Source organism: Gastrolobium bilobum, unplaced genomic scaffold (genome assembly GCF_033153095.1).
Source record: "Gastrolobium bilobum isolate Gb01-03AN ecotype WA unplaced genomic scaffold, APGP_CSIRO_Gbil_v1 utg5138, whole genome shotgun sequence".
In the NCBI taxonomy this organism is placed as follows: domain Eukaryota; kingdom Viridiplantae; phylum Streptophyta; class Magnoliopsida; order Fabales; family Fabaceae; genus Gastrolobium; species Gastrolobium bilobum.
The window spans coordinates 50,808-76,474 of record NW_026900107.1 but is presented as its reverse complement, the minus strand read 5'-3'; the positions used below and the strand labels follow the sequence as shown (position 1 = coordinate 76,474).

General features: G+C 34.1%; 2 protein-coding genes across 8 annotated transcripts; one reads left to right on the top strand and one right to left on the bottom strand.

Annotated features, from left to right (window-relative positions):
- Positions 1–916: 916 nt before the first annotated feature.
- LOC133295322 (histone-lysine N-methyltransferase EZA1-like) lies at positions 917–13,146 on the bottom strand. Of its 7 annotated transcripts, none has more exons than XM_061494128.1 (18): positions 13,025–13,146; positions 12,459–12,560; positions 11,682–11,977; positions 11,308–11,469; positions 10,885–10,969; positions 10,582–10,737; positions 10,423–10,473; positions 10,272–10,343; positions 9,240–9,889; positions 8,559–8,706; positions 7,575–7,795; positions 7,030–7,161; positions 2,932–3,019; positions 2,781–2,828; positions 2,571–2,699; positions 2,206–2,283; positions 1,880–2,095; positions 917–1,726 (listed from the first exon to the last, which is right to left on the bottom strand). In XM_061494128.1, the coding sequence occupies exons 1-17, from the start codon at positions 13,070–13,072 to the stop codon at positions 1,898–1,900; spliced, it is 2,664 nt and encodes an 887-aa protein (XP_061350112.1). In that variant the 5' UTR covers positions 13,073–13,146; the 3' UTR covers positions 917–1,726; positions 1,880–1,897. The 7 variants fall into 7 exon arrangements, 6 of the variants coding, with proteins under 6 accessions (XP_061350112.1, XP_061350116.1, XP_061350113.1 ...); XM_061494132.1 differs by having other exon boundaries at positions 9,240–9,838; XM_061494129.1 differs by having other exon boundaries at positions 10,423–10,470.
- A 6,320-nt stretch (positions 13,147–19,466) lies between these two features.
- On the top strand, positions 19,467–23,601 carry LOC133295326 (uncharacterized). Its single transcript, XM_061494138.1, has 7 exons — positions 19,467–19,719; positions 20,159–20,920; positions 21,545–22,184; positions 22,275–22,375; positions 22,467–22,556; positions 22,644–22,771; positions 23,274–23,601. The coding sequence occupies exons 2-7, from the start codon at positions 20,255–20,257 to the stop codon at positions 23,416–23,418; spliced, it is 1,770 nt and encodes a 589-aa protein (XP_061350122.1). The 5' UTR covers positions 19,467–19,719; positions 20,159–20,254; the 3' UTR covers positions 23,419–23,601.
- Positions 23,602–25,667: the final 2,066 nt, after the last annotated feature.

Genomic DNA, 25,667 nt, shown 5'->3' with positions numbered 1-25,667 from the left:
TCGTCTTTTACAAGCCTAACTGATTAAAGTTATGAATAACGGGTTTATTATTTATTTCTTACATAGATATAGAAGTAGGGTAAAGAATTTCTTGGATCAATGAATATAAATTATCTCCAGTTAACCCAAAACAATGTTATTTAAGGGTAAAAATCAAAATATTTTTGTAATTTTAATATATTACAGGATATTATTAGTCTTTATCATTATGATTTTTTAATCTTATAACCCAAAATAACATCGTTTTGAGTTCACTGAATATAGTAACTTAAAAAATATTTTTCTGTGAAAACCATGTGTCTTCTCTCTCTTTTTTTGTCTTTTTCTCACATGGGTCCCATACTGTGTATGTTAAAGATGAAATTTATATTAATCCTATGAATAAATGATATTGGCCGTCAACATTTTTTTCTAGCTGCTGAAAGGTATCAAAACCATAACGAGTAAAGGGGAAAGAAAAAATGTACCAAAAACAAAGGGGGGGTGGGGGGGAAGAAAACAGGGAGTGGGAATCTGATCTCAGTATTGAATGAATTGAATCTGATACAAGAAGTTACAATCTCACCGTATATATATTGTACACAAGGATATCTACTATGGCTATATTATAACAACACGTGGAACTGAAATCAGTTACAGCTGCTGAAGCTCTTCAACTGCATAACAACTCAACTGTATACGATGAGATCCGGAGAGATTATACTTACTACCAAATTTACCCCCTCTTAATATTTTTTTTATAACACTAGGATAAAATTAAACAAACGGTTATGACTTGATACAAATTTCATTTTTCTCTCTTCAATCACTTCCTCCACTCCCTTTCTCACCTTTCTCTTTCCATCACCTTCCTCTTTCCATGATGCTCTATTGACTACTATATACAGTTATACGAGAAATAAATAGTTAGAGGTGGTAAGTATAATTTCCTTTTTACCCGAAAGAAAGAATTGCTTTCAAACGTGATTTACATAAGGCAGCTGAAACTATGTAGGCATTCTAAGCATTACTAACGGTAAGATTTATGGCATTCAGGAAAATTGCCAAAATTATCATCAAGCACACAGAAAAATGTATATGCCTCAAACAACGACAGGCTAATTTCTATTGATTGCCCTCAACATTGAACTACTTAATCTCTTGTCTATTTATTGTTTGACTGAATCTTCCCATAATCTATCCATATTAGTATTTGTTATTAGTATCCTCATAACAGTTGCTCTTGGGTATGTCCTATGGGATGCCAGAAATTTGTCCCTGGATAGAACATCCTGTCCATCCTGGGTATCACAGCCAAGGGGACCAAGGTCCAAGGATGTTTAGTATCTTCTATCCAGAGACAAATTTCTGACATCCTATGAGAAACATCCAAAGAGCAACTGTCATGAGGATACTAATAACAGATGCTAATATGCATAAAATTATGGTAAATGCAGTCAAACAATAAATAGGCAAGAGATTAAACAATTCAATAGTAAATAGAAATTAGCATCCTGAACCTTCTTTGCTGTGGCTCCATCAATGAGACTGGTGTTTCTTCGCTCTGCCCTGAGAAACTGCTGACTCGTCTCTCTTGGAATTGGAACCCTCAGATTTGATTTTAAGAACCCATGGTGGAGTATGATTTGGATAGAACATACTTTACATCCTGGACTTTGGGAATCACAGCCAAGGACCAAGGTCCAGATGTTGAGTATCTTCTATCCAGAGAAAAATTTCCGACATCCTATGAGAAACACCCAAAGAGCAATTGTCGTGAGGATAATAATAACAGATACTATTATGCATAAAATTATGGTAGATGCAGTCAAACAATAAATAGGCAACAGATTAAGGAATTCAATGATGCGGGAAGTAAATAGAAATTAGCATCCTGAACCTTCTTTGCTGTGGCTCATCAATGAGACTGGTGCTTCTTCGCTCTGCCCTGAGAAACTGCTGACTCGTCTCTCTTGGGACCCTCAGACTTGAGTTTAAGAACCCATGGTGGTGTATGATTTGGACCATAGCGATAGTCATAGAAAAGCTCCTCACCTGCTTCAATGTGCTCATTGGCAAATATGCCTACTCGATGATCCCCAGCTACCAACAAGACCTATGCAACCAATACAATAGGCCAATCATTATGACAATTCCATAATCAAGTTCAATCTGCTAAGATCAAAGGGTACGTTTCATATCATCCCAAAACTTCTGTGGACTGACCTTTGCGTAGCAGTTGGGTTTTGATGAATGGTTCGCAAATTTCAATTTGTCTCCTTTGCGATACGCATCAAGAACGTACTGTAACAAAACATAGTAGGTTCAAGACCTTACATCATCAATTGGAAATCCCAATATATTATATCTTACTATATAAAAAAAAATGTGGGGGAAAAAAGGTAGATTGATGAAAGCTAACAGAAACATAATAAAACAACTAGCACAATGACAGCTAACAGGTAGCAGCAGGTTTAAGATCTTTTACATAATCCTATAGCCCTCCTATAAATAACAAGAAAGCTCAAGTCCATGGAGAAGAGCTAGAAAAGAAAGTTAAAGAGAACATGTAATTGATACGAGAGACTTGCCTGATCATTCAAGTCAAAAAGGAAAGAAAAGTTGGCGCGATCATATATTTTCCCACGCTTTTCTGCTTCTCTGTGAGATATCATTTCACCCGTGTACTCTCCTAGGTAATCATTTTTGTTAACTGGATTCTGAAATGCATCATCATCAATTAGTGAGGAGAACATGCGCTCTCACATTATTTGAAAACAAACAAGTACAGGCATCGAAACCTTTAAGAAGGCACCCCATCCTGCAACATCAGACTTCGCCAAAAGAATCTGACAGATTTAAAAATACGGAAAACAATGTAAGACCACTCGTATTCATGATTTTATTCATGATTATGATACAGATATTTTAAAGAGCAAAAGAATTACTAACCCTCTGTTGTTGCCTTAAAAGAAGCCTCATATTTCCACATTGACCATCTCCACGTCGAGGTGGCTCCCCTAATGAACCATCGCCGCAACTGTATAAACAATGTCATATTTAAAGTCATTGTAAAAGATACAGCTCTGTTCCTTTCACTTATAGCTGAAATGGTTATAACAGAAAATGGAGAATACAGCCAGCTCAACTACATTCACTTGTAGCAACAAAAGATACAAGGCAATTTCCCAAACAGTCCAGATCCCCACGTCAGATATGACGGAAGTGATGGTAGGTCACATTTAATACATTTCTTCACGATGAATCATGAATCACAGCTACTTGCACCCTACATGTTTGAACCCTTTGTTCTTTTGTTTTCAATGTGGTACAACATAGAGATATCCTATGGCCATCTTCAATCATCTAACGTTGGACATTTTTTTTAATTTATAAAGTAAGTTTTATTGAAGCATAGTGTTAGGATACCATCTCTCAAGGAACATTCTAGAAAGAAATGTAGAAAATCAGTCACTCAAGGCACTCATGCTGAGTCACCAAGGCAGTTAGAGGGGGAATATTCTAGAAGGAAAATTTTGTTAAGAGGCAATGAGGTGAGTCACACGTGAAGTATAAGAATGCTTGGTATAAATAGATGAAGGAAAAGAAGGAGAAGGAAGCTGGAAAATTGGGACTTGGGCTGGGAAACCAGATTGGGAGAGAATCATTACCTCTTCAATTGTACTGAACCTATATCATTGGGGTGCAGGATATTTCTTTTATTCTGTTCTAGAAATAGCCATTTACGTTCTGGTACCTTTCCCTCTGTAATAGCTAATATCATAGTTACGTACTGTTCTTGTCATTAATATAGAAAATCCAGTTTACTGGGCCAAATAGTGTGTTAAATCCTTTTATTATTCAGATCTAAAACCAGTTCCTAACAATTGGTATCAGAGCTTCCGATCCGGGAGCTCTGTGAACCATGGCCACGCTTGGAAGAAAATCACAAATAAGCAAAGTTCCCAAGTTCTATGGAGACAGAGAAGATGATGAAGCTTAGGGATGGCTGATCTATTTGTAACAATTTTTCCAGATAAAAATCAATGAAGATGACAAGTTGAAAGAAGCTGTAAGAGGGCTCAGAGGGAGTGCCTTCAGCGGTATCAAGGTTGGAAATGGTTCAATCCTAATGCAAGCTGGAGGGATTTTGAGAAGGCATTAATAGAGAAATATCTACCAGAAATTATTTTGGTAGATGATGCAGATTCATAATGTCAAAAATTAGAATCTAAATTGAAGCAAGAATCTTTGTGGGAAGAGACGGAGAGCATGCCCAAAGAAACGAGCATAGAACAGAATAAGGCTGATGGCATAAACAAGGTAGATGAGGATGAGAAAGATGCTACGAAATCTGATAATGATAAAATAAATGAAGAGGCTAATATCATGGTGGTTGAAGAAAATGAAAACGTCAAAGTTGAGAAATCGGAAATAGGTGTAATGGAAGTAGCGGGTAGCATCAAAGAAGGGAACCTGAGGAGAGAACTGTTGTTGCCACAACCGCTGACTGTGGTGGCCAACCCACCACCACCATCGGATCCGCCAGATGTGATCTTTCATGGCAAGGAGTTAAGTTGCGACTATGTAAAGAAGCAGCCGCAAGAATGTCTTGCAATAGGGAATGAGATAAAGACAGAGACAAAAATTATGTCAATGATGGAGCTGGGAAAAATTTTAGACCCAACGGCACCCTGTGATGATGTGCGTAATAGTGACGCCATTAAGGGGAAGACGAAGTTGCGTAGCAATAAGCATAGGAAAAAGAGGCGAGAATGGGTCATGGCGATTCAGCAGCGATGGTGGTTTCCTAAACGGCAGAAGCAACCATCTTGGTTAGGGAATGAATCACACCAATTGAGCCATGTTACTGAGCAAGGGGCCTGGCCCGAATTGTTACCAAACTGGCCAGTCATGTTTCTGTTTGGGTTTTACTGGAGGAATGGGCCTATAGGTCCAGGGTGCTGACTGACTTAATGAGACCCATTTCTCAATATGATTGCCCAACAAAACTTAGTAAAATTGCCTGCTTAACAACGTCGGTCATGGAGAGTTTCCACTGAAAACCCAACATCTCATTGTGCCCTAATCTAGTGCAACTAATCGTCACTTGCCCTTTCGATTCCAGATACCTCGAACATGATGCAAATGAGACAGGATTGGTTATCTTTTTTGATTACCCCAAGCTTTCGCTCCTTCATCTGGCTGATGCGTCATTATGGGCAGACCAAAAAAGTGAGGTGTCGATTGAGATCGGTAGAAAGCGTTCAAGGTTGGTTAATTTTGAGTTTAAATGTTGCAAGCTGGTCAAACTTGAAACAACAACATCTCTCGTAATTTTGGAGATTGATGATTCTGTCATAAAAAGCAACGGTTTTGGTAACAGGTCGGTAGTGTATGAATTTGCTTTTGTTGATTGTGCTCATCTTAGGGTTTGGGTTGGTTGTATTAAAGATGATGCATCTTGTTCTGTTTTGGGGGCTTTAATGATGCAATTTTCATCCAAGGAAATAGTTATAGCTCAGAAGGTGTTTGATAAATTGCCTCAAAAAAGTGTGAACGCAGCAAGTTAGACAGAATGCGTCCTTCACGCGCTAATTGATCTTGCAGCGAAGGATGTAGCAGTAAGCGATATTTCCCACCATCCAAATGCTAGTGTGCTTGGTTTGCTTTTGACAACCTACCGATGCATAAATCTGATCGCGGAGGCTGAAACGAACAAAAGTTGCAGCATGTATGAGTTCTATTTGGAACAGGCTGTAAGGTTTCTTCATAATTTTCTAATATCAATTTGATTTGCCTACAAATATTGCTGCTAAGGAATATACATCCAAGCATCTATTTGCTATGTTGATCCCTGAGGTCAACCAACTATCACTGAGGTCTATGGACTTAGGTCTATTAAGGGCATTATCTTATTTACTAATGATGGATGCGTCTTCACGGGGTATTGTAGTTGCGCCCATTTTGCTCAATCTTCTTCTACGGCCCCAATTTGGTTCAAAGAGCAATGTTATCAATGTGTTACATGTTTTTTGTATGCTGGTGGAGAGTGATAATAGAGTTCAGGGCAGATGGAAATGGAACCCAGGTGAAAATTATCATGCATTACACATAAGTTGGCTCTTGCAATTCAAGCAATGAGATCCCGGTAGAAAATTATCATGCATTACACATAACTTGAGGACAAGGTGAGTATTTAGGGGGGGGGGGGGGGGGGGAGTATTGTTAGGATACCATCTCTTAAGGAACATTCTAGAAAGAAATGTAGAGAATCAGTCACTCAAGGCACTTATGCTTAGTCACCAAGGCAGTTAGAGGGGGAATATTCTAGAAGGGAAATTTTGTTAAGAGGCAATGAGGTGAGTCACACGTGAAGTATAAGAATGCTTGGTATAAATAGATGAAGGAAAAGAAGGAGAAGGAAGCTGGAAAATTGGGACTTGGGCTGGGAAACCAGATTGGGAGAGAATCATTACCTCTTCAATTGTACTGAACCTATATCATTGGGGTGCAGGATATTTCTTTTATTCTGTTCTAGAAATAGCCATTTACGTTCTGGTACCTTTCCCTCTGTAATAGCTAATATCATAGTTACGTATTGTTCTTGTCATTAATACAGAAAATCCAGTTTACTGGGCCAAATAGTGTGTTAAATCCTTTTATTATTCAGATCTAAAAACCAGTTCCTAACACATAGATACTAATACTAAATAGTAATTAGAAAACACCACCAATGCTGAAATTTATAATTCTTTTAGCTGACTATCAGAAACAAATGCATATTTTCTGTGGCAAAGATATTGATCTAAACCAGCAATAGACAAAATTACTAGAATTGTATTTTTGGTGTCTCAAATCAGGCAAGATATAGAGATGCGAGATCATGGGGAACAAGAAAAAATCAAAAAAGGTTTGCCATTATGTAAAAAAAAGTAAAAATAGTATATGCTATTGAATTATCAGAGCCAAAAATTACTTACGACTTTCTCAATCGGGAGAAGGATATAGTCTGAGACATGTAAAATCAAAAAATAAAAATGACATTACCTAACCCAACAATTTCGACAGACATCCGGATCACATTCACGTCCAGCTGCAAAGCATGGACATTGTCGACTCCTGCATTGACTCTTAGCACAATGACATCCTCTGAACCGGTTTTTGCAGGACTTTGAACACCTGTGAAGGTAGAAAAGTTAATTCATCACGTTAACATAATTAGTTAACATCTCTAAAACAGATCCCAATTTTAGGTTGAAAATGCATTTTGAGAGCATTGCCAAGCATAAAGTCTTTTTAATTTTTTTGAAGAAATAGAATTTTGTGGATAGTTGTATATCTCTTGTAGAACTACAAGATAAATCATTGTTTCTTTCGTTTTTTGACTACAAAGGCTTAGGAGACCATATTTGACAATCTATCCAGATCAACGTCGTTAGACTTGAATCTTCAGGCTAGATACCCCACAAAGATTGTCAACAAAATAATTTAAATGGACCAACACATGGCCATGACAATTAAGAAATATCCTGCAACTATTTCGTCTATTTCCTTAGCAGAAAAGCAACATTATTAAATGAAGATTAACATACCCACAATATTTTTCACAGCAAGTTTCATTATGAACACAAGGACATTGCTTTCCACACATTCCCTGACATCCACAAGGTGTATACTGCTTGTAAAATTGGTTTTTCCCATGAGCAATTCTTCTCCACATAGATGGGAGGCCAGCAGACTTCCGAGAATATTTGAATTTCCTAGTTTTGCTCCTTTTCCGCAGAAACCGTGACCTTGATGGCATCCCTTGGTCCTGGCAGAATAACCCAGGTTCAAAAGTAATTTGATGATATCGAAATAGAAGAGCATTACATAAAGGTAGGTAGAAGTTGTTTAAACAATAATTTGCAAAATTATATTCAAATGCCAAAAGCTGAACGTTCAGAATTATATTTTTCCTTTAATTGATGGCATCCCTTGCTCCTAGCAGAATAACCCTGGTTCAAAAGTAATTTGATGGTATCCAAAAAGCAGAGCATTACATAAAGGTTGGTAGAAATTATTAGAACAAAAGTTTGCAGAATTATATTCAAATCCAAAAGCTGAACGTTCAGAATTATATTTTTCCTTTAATTGACAAAAAAGTTCATCAAGATAACTACAGTACAGGAGTTAGGACTCCTACGTCCCAAAATAACCAAGGGTGCATAGGTTATACACACACACATCAGCTCAAAAGTGCAACCCATTCCCTTTTGCAGTTTTGCATGTCTGACCTGAAAACACCCTTCCTATCAGGCAAGACAGAATATAAAATCTAGAAAGCCCCTACAATCAATGATAATAAGAATTCAAATTTGATCAACTCGTAATGCTGATATTAATTCTTCTACGTGGCAAGACAGAATATATTACTGTTCCCTGTTTATATTTGTTTCTTCAATCATAAATTCCTATTGTACGGAAAAATTAATTTTTCATCTTAATCAACCCCCCCCCCCCCCCCCCCCCCTTTTCTCCAAAAAAAAAATAAGAAGAAGACATAAAGAAGATAGAGAAATGACTGCTGGTCTCACTGTGAACTCTGCATGAATTTTTCCATTTTTGTCCATGATTGAACTTGGTAAGGATCTGCAGCGCATTGACACTCCACCAGCATACATGTAGTTAGCTACTTGCATGCAAGTCTTCAAGCCAAAAAGTAAGTTCCGGGCTATAAGGCAACTGCAGAGCATGAGTTGCACATGAGCACAAACTTAAAAATTGGTCCTACTACATAAAATCAAGGGATTAGTGTTTTCTCATATTGTAGGAGATAATTTTATCTTTTACATACACATAAAAGTATGTGGAGCCTACATTTTCTTTTTCTCTCTCTACTTTTCACATGACCCATGGGTCCCACACATTTTTATGTGTGTGTAAGAGATAATTTATCTCCTACAACACGAGAAATATTAATCCCTAAAATCAAAAGAATGATATTCGTGGCTAGAGAATTTACTCTGCTTTAGTTTTATTTACTTACGGACATACACAGATATTTCAAATCCATGCATTTTAAAGTTGCTCTATTACTGCAACAATGGATTAAACTCCAGTTATCACCTTCACACACACTACAAACTAAATTTGATGCCATCCTAGCATTTTTCATCACAGTAGTAATTTTTTAAAAGAAACGTAGTAACAACCTAAGCACCTAACATGGTCCAGGTGTTTTTAAGTGAGGTAAAAAAGCGCAAAAAGCTCCATACCTGTTTCTCCCAAACATTTCTACCCCCTTCGAATATAAATCTTTCTCCAGAGGTTTCCACTCTGAGAGACATGCCATCTCATCAACTTGTCCTTCAATTGAATCGGACAACTGCTTAAATTCTCTCTCATTTGTGACATCCTTTTGTCCATCCTCAACACCCTTGTCATGCTCACCATGGCAAGTGTTACTAGAAACTATTAATTTATTTGAAGTATGTTCAACAAAACTTTTCAAAGATGCACAAGTACTTGGGTGTTTTTCTTCACCCAAAGCATCCAAATTAAGGTCCCTGACAATATCATCGGAGATTCTTTTCAGCTTTTTACAAGAACCCTGAGAATCATCAGGAGGCCGTGTTGAGTCACAGAGTGCTGACTCTGACAGATTTGTGACCTTCCGTTTCCCCATACTTTCTGATACAGGCACATTTGAATTGAGATCTCCGCGACAACCAACTTCTGTAGTAAAAGGTGTTGCTGTCACATAATTGCATCTTTCTTCCTGCAAGATAGCTTTGGTACTCTGATTACCAGGCTCCTTTGAACTGAAGGGTGCCAATATCCCAGCTTCCTGTTCCATTGTTTTAATTTTGTTATCCTGATAAGACCCCAGAGTTGAATCTTCAGACAAAATATTGACATCCTTTAACTGCACGAAAATGAAATGGAGATCAATCATGCACATTTCCCCCATCAAACATGGAATACACATGAATAGAGGTGTAGCTCTTGTAAGTATATACATAGACAGAATCATTCATCTCAAATGAATTAGAAAGCATGTATTATTGCAGAATTACTGCCAACACAAGTCAACCAATCACTTATGACAGAGATGCCATCATTTTTCTAGGACACCAATCCCCCAGACAATGAAAATGTTTCAAATAGAATATCAGCAGGGCAAAAAATAATTTCACTCGACCATTTTTGTATATTTTGAAACTGAAAACAAGTTAAATATTATTCCCTGGCCCCTGAATCAAAATATAAAATTACTTGAAATCTTAGACAAAGGAGAAGAATAATACCTGCAGGTAACACTGATCACTGCATGGTTTCCTGTCATCTTCAGGTTCAGACCAAACTAGCTGCTTTTCACTCTGTGAAATAAACCATAAGACTATCATATTAATGGAACCACAGATTAAGTTGAAAAGAACATAGAGAACTGATCCTTACAGGATATATTAAAGGTTGAGAACAGCCATGCAGAGGACAGTCAAAAATCTTCTGCAGGAAATTACGTAAGAATGGACATACAAGATATTCAGTATCATATTAGACAAGATAGTGATGGCAAGAATGTTACGAGGATAATGTTTTAGTTTTAGTATGTACAATGCACCGGCGACAGAAAAGGTTATCAAAGGAGTCTAAAGTGGCACTCAAGCTTTTCTCCAAACATATGCCAATATGAGAATCACATCGTCCAGAATCTTCAGAATGCTGGTCCCACTTTCTCATATTCTTTTCCTTGAGATTTTTGTACCTCTCCTGTATATTTAGATGAAAAATATTTCTCCCAGACATAAAAATGGCTACTAAAAATACATTTCCAAGGCGCAACTTATTTTTGCAATAATTGATTAGGATTAACATCCATCAATCATATGGTCATGAAAATAAATTATTCTAGATTACCTGAATTTCTGAACTAGTACCCCCAACAAACTGTCTGACAATATTCAATACCTCCTCAGTTAACCCATGTTCCTCAAATGCCATCCTAAAATATTCAAGAGTCAAGATGGTAGTTTTAGAAAGGAGAAACCTCAAACATTGGATTAAAGCAGATAAATGATACACGATTGAGTTTAAATTTGGTATTAGGTTTAAACATCTTGTCTTGTGTGGTCATGATTCCTGAACAACAGCAAGGAAAACCATTGGAGCTCCAGCAAAGCATCTATCTTACTCAGCAATTGAATATGTCAATTAAGGATTCATATTGCTAAACACAAATGTTGCAATCAGGATCTCTAGCTCTTGTGTCATTTAATCTTTCTTCACAAATAAATAGAACTTCTACATGCAAGTTAGTATAGCATTTCCAATTTAACTCACCAAAGAAGTCGGTCTTCACCCTCAGAAAAGTTGTGTTTAACTTCCTTGGGTACTGATAACTCTTCATCAGAGTCACTGCATACCAGGGCTTCACTTCCATGTTGATCATAGTATATACGTCTTCTTCCAACAACTGATTGATCTTCGGCCATTCTCTGATTTCTGATTTGTGTGAAAGATTTTTATTTTATTTTATTTTAAAAAAAAAAAATACATATCACAATCTGCATATGGATTGATCAATAAAATTTAATATTGACGTTTCTATTTAAAAAGGGAATACAATTCAAGAAGCATGTATTTTCACTTTGGCCAAAGTTGGACATCAGGGACATCTGGACAGTTAGACTTTCAAACTTGAAATTCAAACGCACCTGGCCAAATGTATCCAAAATGTATATGGTGGTAATCTTTCGATGTATGGAATCTTGATACTTGTTTCAGATAATATGTTCCGACTGTTAACGTGGTCTTTGTCTCCTGAACCTTGAGAGAAACCGCTGAACTTACATAGAGGACGGTCAATTCTTGAAGAAAGCATTTGATTGGTATTTTCCTCTGTCTGCAATGGGGCTTTTCTTGATATTGCTGACAAGACTATTGAAACGTGATGTTTTACAATCTTCCCGTTACTCTTAATTCTTTCCTGTGGAATCATAACTAAGATTAACTTAACCAGCAAGGTGTACGGAAGCTTGGTCAAACCTTGCATTTTGCAATTGAGGAAAACAAAATCAAATAATCAATAATAAAGCCGTGCCACCAAAACGCCTATAAAATAAAAGAAAAAGCTGCAAGAAAATACGAGGTTGCTCACCCATATAACCACACAAATCAGAAATTCATCCCATTCTAAAAGCACAAGGAAATAAATGAGTCCCTTACGGTACCCTAATAGCAAATTTGCATGCTCTAGTTTGGATTCTTTGTTTTCAATTTTACCATTATCCAATTCTCCACAGAAAAAGCAAGAAGAACTAGACCAAGAATTCCACAAAAATCAAGTTCACTTTGCACATAGTATAAAATAGGAGATCAATGTGATTTTCCCCCATTTACAGTGAGAGAACAAAGAAACTAACTGTCCAGTATACACATGAACGCAAAACTGGAACCTTTCCAAGCATCAAGCCATTCAATTGGTAACTCACTCTGATTGATTTCATTCGCTTTCCCTGGATTTGCATGAGCAATTTGTTCAACTTCAATAACAAAGTTCCATCAGCGTCTATTTCTGCCTCTCCGTGTTGTCTCTGTCAATATTATATCAAACAATAAACATTACAGATATTGCTTCACAAATCAAAACACAAAACTCCATGCAATTACATCTAAAAAATAAAAAATAAAATGATTCAACTGCTTATGTGATATCATGTTTGATTACAGCAAAAGAAGTTGCTGGCAACAAATGCGAATTTAAATTCTCATTCGATGAAGCAAAGAAACTACATGTCATTTTCAAAAGGAATTATCGGAAACCAAACAGGGAGCCCTACTCACAAACTCAATAGTCGTTTGTGCTATTCGTGTACACAGAGAGATAGAGAAACAGAGACTAGTTTAATTAAAGCGCTTAACTAGCCAATTAGATACAACACAATGTATAATTATCGGAATTTAATTTCCAAATATCGCAACGATAAAAAAAAAAAAAAAAAAAAAAAAAAAACGAGAAAGGAATTGAAAAAAAGTGAGAGAATAAAGAGAAACAGACTTGAAGGTCGGAGGAGGAAGAGCCGGTGGTTTTGGAATTGGAGTTCATGATGCACAGACTTTGATCAACGGTGAAGGTGATGAGAGGAGTGAACTGTGAACTGAGGCAGAAGAAGAGAGCGAGTGAAAGAAATTAGAGTGAGTGAGGGAAATGAGAAGAGTAACGCTTTTTAAAGAAGATTGGCACGCACATTGACGTGGCCTACCGCCAAAACAGCGTTATTTCTGCTGCCGTTTCATGTGATATTCGGTGCTCCTTACACACTACGTGGGGGCCACCATTCTAAACGTCAAGTCGTCAACGTTCTCTTCATGATAATATTTTTAGGAGTTTTTTTTTTAAAAACAAAAATTGTTTTTCTTAAGACATATTTGTAATACTTTTCTTAATACTTAATAAGAAAATGATTTAATATATATATATATTTATTATTATTTTCCTTATTTAATAATTAAAAAATTTATTTTAAATATTTTTTTCAAATTTAAAAAATTATTAAAAGAAATAAAATGTAAAACTATTCTATCTTTAGTTAATATTAATAACATCTGCAACATGAATTCAACCCCATCTTATTATGTGTTGTTATCTTATTCAAAGATTTTTAATGTTTTGTCATAATAATAATTACCGAAAAAGGTCCACTTTTAATGATTACATGGTTGAATTCTTTTTAAATAATAGTATTTCATATTTGAAAATATTTTACTGTTAATACTTTCTTATTCAAATATTAAAAATATATTAGAAATACCAAATTATCTCTACCTGTTAAGTAGAGGTTTTTATTTTTAATTTTTTTGGATATCCTGTAAGTAGAGGTTTAAGTCAATCCATTTTGGCTTATACAGATCTCTACATTTGTGTTTTTTTTCCTCCTGTAATTTATTTAGATATTATTATTTGTTAATAATTCGTGGTTAACTTTCGTCCATAAGTTCTACATACTTTTTTTTTTTTTTTATAAACAATAAGTTCTACATACTTAAATTATATATCTAATTTGACAACAACAAAAAAAACAACATTAGATATCTAGATTATATATTCAATGTTAATTGCTTAATTTTAGAATATTTTAAATTGGTTTTTATTTGACATTTGTTTATTTACAAATAAATTAATTTAAACATGATTAGAAACTTATAAAATACAGTATAAATATTTATATTTTAAAATTGGGTTTGATGTTTGTCTTTTTAAAGCATATATATAGTTGTGTTATTTTAAATGAGAGAAAGACACAAGAAATGAAAATTATGGGGGAGAAAATGAAAAAAAATTAATTTAAATTTCAAATAAAAATTAGTTTATATCTTTCTCTTACTTAAAATGACATGATGTTATGTTCTTTAAAAGGACAAATATTTTTTCCTTTAAAATTTAATTCTCATGTTAATAAATTTTTATTTTATTTATTTGTAACAATATTTTAGGAAACATTCAATAAAGCATTAAATACCTATATGGCGTAAATAAAGTAAAAAAAATAAAAATATTACTTAAATTTTAAATTGCTTTTTTCATGATATGGAAAATGTATTTATCTTTTACTTTTTTTGTTTTGTACTTTTAATAATAAATATCTAATTAAATATTGTATAATAATTACTTAATATATATATATATATATATATATATATATATAATCTCTTCTGTGTTTTTGATAATTAATTAATGGTTGATATTATTAATTGTTCATCGATGTAAATTTGTTAAGATTTTTATCCGTGGAAATAAAAAAGATACTCCTTACAAAATATTTAATTTTTTTCATAAATACTTTTAATTATTAAGAGAATATTATAATTTTTATATTTCTAATGTAATAAATTCTTTGTTTTCTATTTAATTATCCTATCTATTTTTATTTGTCAAGCACTCAAACTTGCTAACAACTTTTTTCTCTTAATATATATATAAACTAGTTGATTACCCGTGCGATGCACGGAGAAAAAAAAATCGGTTTGTTTGTCCCGTAAACGAATTAAAAAGAAAATCGGTTTGTTCGTATGACATAAACGTGTAACTTTTAAGGTAGGAACAAAAAAAAGAATATAATAATTTAAACACAGTAAATTCCATGGTTGACAACAAAATCTCCATTAAAAAAATATAAATGTCATGTTGACATCAATATAATAAGAAATATGCCCAATCGATACTCACAACAGTTGTAAAATATCGTCTGCCATGCACTATTGGTATTTGCTGCTGTTCGAAATGAATCATAAACAATATTTGGAAAAGAAAAAATCATTGAAGGGAATTATATAGTTTAGGCAGATGAATAATTCAGAATTACAATGAAAAACCTTTGACTCTGAAAAATGACAAGGGAATAATATACTGATTGTGCCTCGAATACTGAATCTGCATAACAATAAAAAATTAGCAGAAAAATAGGCATAACAACTAAAGGAAATCAACAAAGAAGATTAAAAAATATTTTCTGATAAAAAATTGGGATCTTACCTGATACCAAACAACAATGTTATCTCTTTGTAGAAATAACCAAGTATACTACACTAATCTTTGAAATACTTCCTTGTAGACGATGTTAAAGGTAGTATTTGTAACGCAACCATTTTCATCAAGTATCAGCATCTTCAATCCATGTCTGCTCTTTACTCTAGATAGTGCCACATATAATTGCCCATGAGTGAAGACAGACCTAGGAAGATAAATGTCAACATAAGACAGAGACTGTCCTTGACTTTTGTTGATAGTCATCGCAAACGAAACTACCAAGGGGAATTGTCTTCTTTGGAAGTTTACTGGAAATGTATGACCCGATGGGCTGATCGTCATTCTAGGGATTAAGACAGTATCTCCTATATTGTTTCCTGTAAGAACAATTGTCTCGACAACATGATTCCCCAACTTTGTAACAAGTAATCTCGTACCGTTGCATAAACCTCTTGATTGATCAATATTTCTCAATAGCATCATCGGTATTTTAACCTTCAAAGTTAATTTATGTCCAGGAATCCCCGAACATGAGAATGTATTTAAGATATCAGGGGAGATTTTGTCATTCTCGAGAGATGAATTACCGTCTTGTTTCAAAACCTTATCTGAACTCAATAATGTCCTTTCTTCACCCGGAATTATATCATATTATTTTTTAAGGGACATTCAATGTCTTGTCTGCCACCACAAATGGTCATTTAATTATTCGATTTAAAGATTAAAATTCGATTTTTAAAAGAATTTCTTTTCCCGCCATCCATATTTAAATTCAAAATTTTAAACCATTTCAAATTTTGAATTTCAGATCAGACGACCAATTCCAACATAAAAAGCAATTAAAACACTTGATTATACAATTAAAATTTTGAATTTCAAAATCATATTTATTAATTAATTATTCTTTTATATCTGCCACCACAAACGGTCATTTAATTATTCAATCTAAAAATTAAAATTCGATTTTTAAAAGAAATTCTTTTCCCACCATCCATATTTAAATTCAAAATTTTAAACTATTTCAAATTTTGAATTTCAGATCAAACGACCAATTCCAACATAAAAAACAATTAAAACACCTGATTATCTAATTTATTTTGTCTGTCAGCTCTCTTGATTCTTGATTGTTATGATATTTGAATCAAATATATAACAAAGATAATGTCTTTGTTATATCATTATTGTGTATATATTATTTAAAAAATAACCATAACGAAATTGTGAATTGAATGACAATCAGGTCTTCAACAATTGTGAAATTTGTTTTTGTGTCTATTGATCTCCATGAATAGAGATCGTGAATGCATGTCCGTGAAAAGAGTTTTCTTTTTATTGAATTTAAAATTTTGAATTTCAGATTGTGAAAAATAAATACATAATTTCGAAATTTAATTGATAAACCATTTAAAATTTCGAATTTCAGATGAGATGACCAATTCCAACATAAAAAACAATTAAAACAGTTGTTTTCTTTTTGGATACCAATGTGATGGGCAGTGGGACATTAAATGCCTTGACTGTCACCACAAATGGTCATTAAATTATTCGATTTAAAGATTAAAATTTGATTTTTAAAAGATATTCTTTTCCCACCATCCATATTTAAATTAAAAATTTTAAACCATTTCAAATTTCGAATTTCAGATCACACAACCAATTCCAACATAAAAAGCAATTAAAACACCTGATTATCCAATTAAAATTTCGAATTTCAAAACCATATTTATTAATTAATTATTCTTTTATGTCTGCCACCACAAATGGTCATTTAATTATTCGATTTAAAAATTAAAATTTGATTTTTAAAAAAAATTCTTTTCCAACCATCCATATTTCAATTCAAAATTTTAAATCATTTCAAATTTTGAATTTTATATCAGGTAACCAATTTCAACATAAAAAGCAATTAAAACAGCTGATTTCTTTTTGAATACCAATGTGATGGACAGTGGGACATTCAATGCCTTGTCTGCCACCACAAATGGTCATTAAATTATTCGATTTAAAAAATAAAAATTCAATTTTTTTCCCACAAATGGTCATCACAAATCAAATCTTTATTTTGTTTTCCTTATTATAATAATTGTTATTTTTTAATTTAAATCACACATCAAATCTTGATTTATTTTTATATTAAATCACAAACTCTGAACTCAGAGGCTTCTGAGTTTAAAAATGTGACACGTGTCAATACCTGACACGTCACCAATGACGTATAAATTGGGTTTCAATCAAGAGGCAATCACGCCTAATTTAGATAATTTTATTTTTGAAAAACATTCATAAACCATAATTAATTTCAGACCACAAATAATAACCCAGAAGCTTATAGCATTAATCATTAATTTCAAAAATAATATCCTTCTTTCTTAGTGATTTAGAGTATTTATTTAATTATTTCCTTTATTTCTACAGATTTTTCAAATTGATTTTTTAGTTTAAATCACAAATCAAATCTTTATTTTGTTTTCCTTATTAATAATAATTTTTTTTATTTTAATTTAAATCACAAAATAATTTTTGTTATAATAAAAAAAATGATTATAAAAAAAATTAAATCACAAATCAAAATTTTATTTTATTTTTATATTAAATCACAAATCCATAACTCAGAGGCTTCTGGGTTTAACCGCTCTTATAATATCATTCTTGCAAATTTAAATTGTGTTTGTGAGAGATAAAATATGTCAGATTAGATGTCATTGCGTAGATCTCAAAAAGTTATGTGGAATCAAAAAAAGAATTACCTGATTTGGATATCCGAGTCAAAAGTTATGGCGTTCAGAAGTTTTATGATTAAATTATTATTTTATTTGAAAAAAAAATATGACACGTGTCAACACCTGATGAGTGACGCCTAAATTAGGCGTGATTGCCTCTTGAGTGACGCCCAATTTAGGCGTCTTTAGTGACGCCCAAATTAGGCTTCATATTGTGCAATAAATGTGTAATTATTTTCAAAACTGTAATAAATGCGTAATTAATTTATTAAAAAGTATTAAATCAATTTTTTTGGCTACTTCGACGCGTTAATTCTAAAAAATATTAGATTTCGACACGTTAAAACATGTTTTGATATGAAATAACATTTTTAATATATATAATATAATTTATATTTAATACATATAATAGTTCATAATAAATTATATAATCAATTAAATATTCAAATTTATAACATAAATATAAATTAAAAATATTTTTTATTCCTTGTTTATTTTTCATGTTAAATTTCATAACAAAAAATATTTGATTTATCAATTAATTTTTCTTGTTAGTTAAAAAAATAAAATAAAAAATATTTGAATCTACATGAACATTGATCGTATATCGAAATATGTGTCAAAGCATAGATCGCATATCGAAACGTGAGAGTGTCCAACACATATTTTTCATAAAAAACAAAGTGTGCGTGCTTCCTTAATTTAGCATTTACAAAAATAATAGGCTACATCCGACTAAAAATATTTTAAATAAATTAAGCCTATTTTGAATAGTTCCGGTCATGAAATAAAAATAAATTAAATTTATTAATTTTTTTTTCAATTGATATCTTCGAATGCTAATAATTTTTTTCTATTGTTTTATTGTAATCACTTTGGATAATTATATAATAAAAATATATGTATCATCATTTCATATTAATTTATATTTTTTCAAATAATTTTCTTAAGAATTTTTTTTTTGTTATGAAAAAAAAAAACTTAGAACATATTATTGTCATGCGCATGTAGTTAAAATCAGAATTTTACTTAAAATTAAAAAGAGGATAAAAAATCATAAAATATAAAATCCTAACCTAAGAAAAATTGTAAAAAATCATAATATCTTCTGCAATTATGATACAATCATTTTGATTGTAAAAAATCTTAAAATCATAAAATCGAAGATTTAAATCGGAATTTTCACGCGTACTTCTATGAGGTCAATATATCTTCCAAACATGGCACTTTCAGAAGAATCAGCAGCAGATGAACCCCTATTTGGTTGTATTAAAAACGCTCTTCTCTGTTTTCGTCATATTTTTCTTTCGCCATCTTCCCCAACCCCAAACCTTCGCCGCACAGAGCAAGGAGGCTAGCTTTCATACTCGCACTGAAGGCTACCCAATTACCTCTAATTGAAGTCACGAAAGAGAAGGCCTTGCTCCAATACCTTCTTCCCCTTTGATCCCACCCCTACGGCTAAGGGCGCTAGCATAAAGGGAAAATTCTGTTACCGAGAACGAGGTCTTTACCCGATTCACCCTTGCTTCTTCTTCTCAATTTTATTGAATCTTTAGTTTTTTCTGTGTTTTTTTTTTTTTTTTTGGCTTCTTAGTACTCTAATCCATGCTTAGGTTTCGAAGGTTTTTGTTCCTAAAAAAAGGAATTTTATAATTCGTATCGGTCAGTTTTGACTGTAAACGGAACCGCAACACTATACACAAATGCCACATGATGCTGCTTCCCTCCTATCGCTTCAAATGTTGTAGTCGATTGAAAAACATGTGAAAAATAAAAAAATTCTTAATTAAAATTCAAAATTGAGTTGCTTTTTTTCAAGTCATTTTTTTTTTTTTAAATAGTAGAAGAAAGCAGTAACAGTTAGGTTAAATTGGAAATTGTATGGTTTGATTTTAAGAATGATCAATATGATTGCTGATGGTTTTATATAACTCAATTGCAGCGGCAATAATTGTGGTTTGTGAGAGTTTTCCCTCAGCAGTAGTTGAAAGGGGCACCAGAAATTCTACCTGTGCCATTATATAATAACAAGTCTTTAATGGAAGATTTAGGGGGTACCCGGTTTGATGGTCTCAGCAATGCTGTGAGGAGGAAGAGGAGTCAAACTTCGCGCAGGCCTCGACCTGATTCACAGCCTGTTTCTGAAGGTCATGACCTGTCTCCCTTGTCATCGACGCCACCTTCAGAGGATGCTGGCAAGGCATCTAGTGATGAGAATGCTGGTTATGACACTAATTCCAAGAGAAAAGAATTCAATCTTAATCATTGTGTTTCTCAGGTCTCCGCAGCTACCGGAGCCGAAGATGATAAATCCCACAAAAAGAGTAAAAAGGATGGAGTGTTCCATGCGTTTTATAATAATGAGCCTGGAAGGAGTGGTTTATATAATAAACGCTGTAGTGAAGGCGTTCTTGCTCCAGCTAATTGGAAAGGTTCTAGCAAATCGAAGGATAGCTTGGATTTAGAGTCAAGAAATGCAGATATCTGTGGTGGAAGGAATCCCGAGAGTCTGAGTTTGGGGCCGTTTGGTGTTTCTCAGGATGGATTGGGGAGTGAGAACAGGGTTAAAAAGGTTAAACTCAAGGTTGGCGGTGTGACGCGTACTATTCAAGCTAACTCTGCATCCAATGGTGCTTCAGGAAGTGGATCGACTATGAAGAGCTCACGTTCATCAGATGCCTCCAGACCCCGTCAAAAGCAACAGGTATTTCTGTTTTGGATGCAATAATAGATTATATTAGAATTTATGACAGCATCCTAGACCTCAACATTTATAGTTATAACATGTGTTAGAGATAAAGCCGCTTAAACTTTTAGCAGTTACTCCATGACATGTTATCAGCGTTTCTATGGCCAAGTAGTTAATCCTTATTGTCTCAATTTTCATAATTAAATTAAATTTTAACGCAAGGTTAAGTGGGCCTGTGCGTTGTCTATGCTCCAAGCCCAAACGACTCTTGCCTAAAGGGGATAGTTAGAGATTTTAAACCATCCGAGTGCTTCCACCTAATAGCTTAGTTGGTCCTTGATACCTTAGTTGGGAGTTGTCCATAGGATGTTTGGCTTTTTCAGAATTAATCACTAGTAGGTGCGAAATTTCTATAAAATGTGTTATTTCACGAGATTATCGAGGCATTTCTCATTCACGAGACTATTGAGTCATATCTTATCTGGCCTGTCTGCAAGGATAGTATCGGTTATTTAGATCTTACTTTTATGGAATAATATCTTTGGTCTTGATTTCTTATCATTAAATGTAATAATTTCTCTTGACTTTTTTGACTTTAGAACCCCATTTGATTGCTCTCATCAAATTGTGTTATTACAGAGTAATTCAGATGATAATAATTCTCCTTCTGATAAGAGGAGTGGTCTGCAAGGCGTTCCGTGGAAGGATTTCTCAAGGGGTGGTTTTGGTCGTGGGAAGGAGGAATCATTGATGGGGAAGATATCTGGAAAGAACGCATCTGGTAAGCAGGGAGACAAGTCGGAACCAGTTCGTAAGAGCAAGAGAGTACCAAAGAGACGTGTGCTTGATGACGAATTCGGTGATGACGACGAGGATGATGAGATCCGATACTTGGAAAAGCTGAAAACATCAAAAGTTTCTGCAGTCTACAGAGATGAAGAAGAATTAAGCAAGAAACGTCGGAAACTCTCTAGTGTCTCGAATATGGAAAATGCATCCTCGTCAAGGTCAGGCAAAGATGGTAAGAAAAGGTCTAGATCTGATAAAATGTATGAGGACACAGATTATGAGGACGAAGAGGAGTCGGTGTCCGATGGTGACCTGGAGGATAAGAAAAAGAAGAAACAGAGGAAGGAATCTGTTGATGTATTGATGGACAGTAAGAGGGAAATGACTCTTACAACACGCCAACGGGCCCTTCAATCAAGCAAAGATGCCTCTGCATCTGGTGCAAGTTTAATTGAGTTTCCCAATGGATTACCACCTGCACCGCCCAGAAGTGAGCATTTACCTGTACTTTATTTTATCAATTTCATACTAGAGTCATTAACCATGGTGCTTTATTTATAATGTTATATCTTAACTATAGAGCAAAAAGAGAAGCTTTCGGAAGTGGAGCAGCAACTGAAGAAAGCTGAGGCTGCCCAGAGGCGTAAAATGCAAGTTGAGAAGGCTGCCAGGGAATCTGAGGTATGTTTTTGTTCTCTCCAAATTGCGCTTTTCCCCCTAATGAAGTTCAATTTTACACAGATAGGCATGTCAATTTGAATTCGTTTTGTAGGAAGAAGCTATCAGAAAAATACTTGGTCAAGACTCCAGTAGGAAGAAGCGAGAAGATAAAATAAAGAAGCGCCAAGAAGAGCTGGCACAGGTTTTGCAGTGCTAAATGAATTTCCTACACTCTATTTCAATATATTTTTTATACAGCTTTCATTTTTTATTGGAATATTCTTTACAGGAGAAGGAAGCCAATGCACGAATGCTTGCATCTAACACCATCAGATATGTGATGGGTCCTACTGGGACAGTTGTGACTTTTCCTGATGAAATGGGGCTGCCTAGCATATTGAACTCCAAACCCGTCAGGTATCAGGCTATGCTAATTTGGTTTATGGTACCTGTTAGACTTTCTTCCTGATTACTCGCTCAGATATGTTTGGCAAATAAAATGAGAAGAATGAAAATTGATATTAAAAAAACAATTGTTATTTACCAAAAAAGGAATGAGTATTTTGCCTTTGGCTTTAGCTGTTTCCGTGATTTTGACGACAATCATTGGCCAGAAGTTAGATTTTTATGCATGTAAGGCATCTGGCTTTGCTAAATGATGTATTAAACCTGTTAGACTGTTTTCCTTATAACTTTTTCAGATATGTTTGGCAAATAAAATAAGGAGGGAAAAAAATTGAGAAGAATGAAATTGATATTAAAAAATAAGTCGTAGTGAGTGCCTTTGGCTTTAGCTGTTTCCCTGATTTTGACAACAACAAACATTGGTCAGAAGTTAGAAACATGTGCTGTAAGTTTGTTTGGCTAACACATCAAAACTTTCTTTCTCTGTTAATGATATCATTGGGTATTGTTTCAGTTATCCTCCACCTCGTGAGAAGTGTGCTGGTCCATCTTGTTCGAATCCATATAAGTATCGAGATTCAAAATCAAAGCTTCCTCTTTGCAGTCTCCAATGTTACAATGCGGTCCAGGGGAAGATGACTGCTGAAACTATCTCTTGATGTTGCCAATGATCCTCAATCACTGGTTTCAGCCAGTTATATTGCACCATTGATGTTTTTGTCTCTGGTAGAGGCTTTAGATTACAGAAATTGTGCGTTGAGCTTTTGGTAGAGAGCTCATTTTGCGGATTGTTCATTTGCTCTATTATACATTTTTCAATGCTGGTATAAGAGTTTTTGCGATAATGGTAATCCAAAACAGAAATACCTGTTGCTTTTGACGGGGTCTGGAGGCATCTGATGACGTGAGCTCTTCGTGGTCGATCCACTTCCTGAAGCACCATTGGATGCAGAGTTAGCTTGAATAGTACGCGTCACACCGCCAACCTTGAGTTTAACCTTTTTAACCGTGTTCTCACTCCCCAATCCATCCTGAGAAAGACTCTCGGGATTCACATCCTTCGATTTGCTAGAACCTTTCCACTGGAGCAAGAACGCCTTCACTACATCGTTTATTATATAAACCACTCCTTCCAGGCTCATTATTATAAAACACATGGAACACTCCATCCTTTTTACTCTTTTTGTGGGATTTATCATCTTCGGCTGCGGAGACCTGAGAAACACAATGATTAAGATTGAATTCTTTTCTCTTGGAATTAGTGTCATAACCAGCATTCTCATCACTAGATGCCTTGCCAGCATCCTCTGAAGGTGGCGTCGATGACAAGGGAGACAAGTCATGACCTTCAGAAACAGGCTGTGAATCAGGTCGAGGCCTGCGCGAAGTTTGACTCCTCTTCCTCCTCACAGCATTGCTGAGACCATCAAACCGGGTACCCCTAAATTTTCCATTAAAGACTTGTTATTATATAATGGCACAGGTAGAATTTCTGGTGCCCCTTTCAACTACTGCTGAGGGAAAACTCTCACAAACCACAATTATTGCCGCTGCAATTGAGTTATATAAAACCATCAGCAATCATATTGATCATTCTTAAAATCAAACCATACAATTTCCAATTTAACCTAACTGTTACTGCTTTCTTCTATTATTTTTTTTAAAAAAAATGACTTGAAAAAAAGCAACTCAATTTTGAATTTTAATTAAGAATTTTTTTATTTGTCACATGTTTTTCAATCGATTACAACATTTGAAGCGATAGGAGGGAAGCAGCATCATGTGGCATTTGTGTATAGTGTTGCGGTTCCGTTTACAGTCAAAACTGACCGATACGAATTATAAAATTCCTTTTTTTAGGAACAAAAACCTTCGAAACCTAAGCATGGATTAGAGTACTAAGAAGCCAAAAAAAAAAAAAAAACACAGAAAAAACTAAAGATTCAATAAAATTGAGAAGAAGAAGCAAGGGTGAATCGGGTAAAGACCTCGTTCTCGGTAACAGAATTTTCCCTTTATGCTAGCGCCCTTAGCCGTAGGGGTGGGATCAAAGGGGAAGAAGGTATTGGAGCAAGGCCTTCTCTTTCGTGACTTCAATTAGAGGTAATTGGGTAGCCTTCAGTGGAGTATGAAAGCTAGCCTCTTTGCTCTGTGCGGCGAAGGTTTGGGGTTGGGGAAGATGGCGAAAGAAAAATATGACGAAAACAGAGAAGAGCGTTTTTAATACAACCAAATAGGGGTTCATCTGCTGCTGATTCTTCTGAAAGTGCCATGTTTGGAAGATATATAGAGGTGATAGAAGTGTACGCGTGAAAATTCCGATTTAAATCTTCGATCTTACGATTTTTAACAATCAAATTGTTTGTATCAAAATTTCAAACCATCATATGATTTTACGATTTTTGTTATGTTAGGATTTTATATTTTACGATTTTTCATTCTCCTTTTGATTTTAGTTAGAATTTCAATTTTAACTACCATGCGCATTACAATAATACGTTCTAAGATTTTTTTTTTCATAACAGAAAAAAAAAAAATTAAGAAAATTATTTGAAAAATATAAATTAATATGAAAGGATGATACATATGTTTTTATTATATAATTATCCAAAGTGATTACAATAAAAACAATAGAAAAAAAAAATTAGATTTCGAAAATATCAATTGAAATTTTTTTTTAATAATTTTAATTTATATTTATTTCATGTCCGTAACTATTCTAAATAGGCTTAATTTATGTAAAAGATTTTTAGTCGGATGTAGCCTATTATTTTTGTATAGGCTAAATTAAGGAAGCACGGTCACTTTGTTTTTTTATGAAAAAGATGTGGTAGATATTGTCATGTTTCGATATGCGATCAACGTTCTCACATATATTTCGATATGTGTTCTGACATATATTTCGATA

Coding starts and splice junctions, on each gene's coding strand:
- LOC133295322 (XM_061494128.1), bottom strand. CDS start 13,072: ATGAACTCCAATTCCAAAACCACCGGCTCTTCCTCCTCCGACCTTCAA. Junction 10,970..11,307: donor GGTGAAGACCGACTTCTTTG/GTGAGTTAAATT, acceptor TGAATATTTTAG/GATGGCATTTGAGGAACATG. Junction 10,738..10,884: donor GTACTAGTTCAGAAATTCAG/GTAATCTAGAAT, acceptor CTAAATATACAG/GAGAGGTACAAAAATCTCAA.
- LOC133295326 (XM_061494138.1), top strand. CDS start 20,255: ATGGAAGATTTAGGGGGTACCCGGTTTGATGGTCTCAGCAATGCTGTG. Junction 22,185..22,274: donor ACCACCTGCACCGCCCAGAA/GTGAGCATTTAC, acceptor TCTTAACTATAG/AGCAAAAAGAGAAGCTTTCG. Junction 22,772..23,273: donor TTGAACTCCAAACCCGTCAG/GTATCAGGCTAT, acceptor GTATTGTTTCAG/TTATCCTCCACCTCGTGAGA.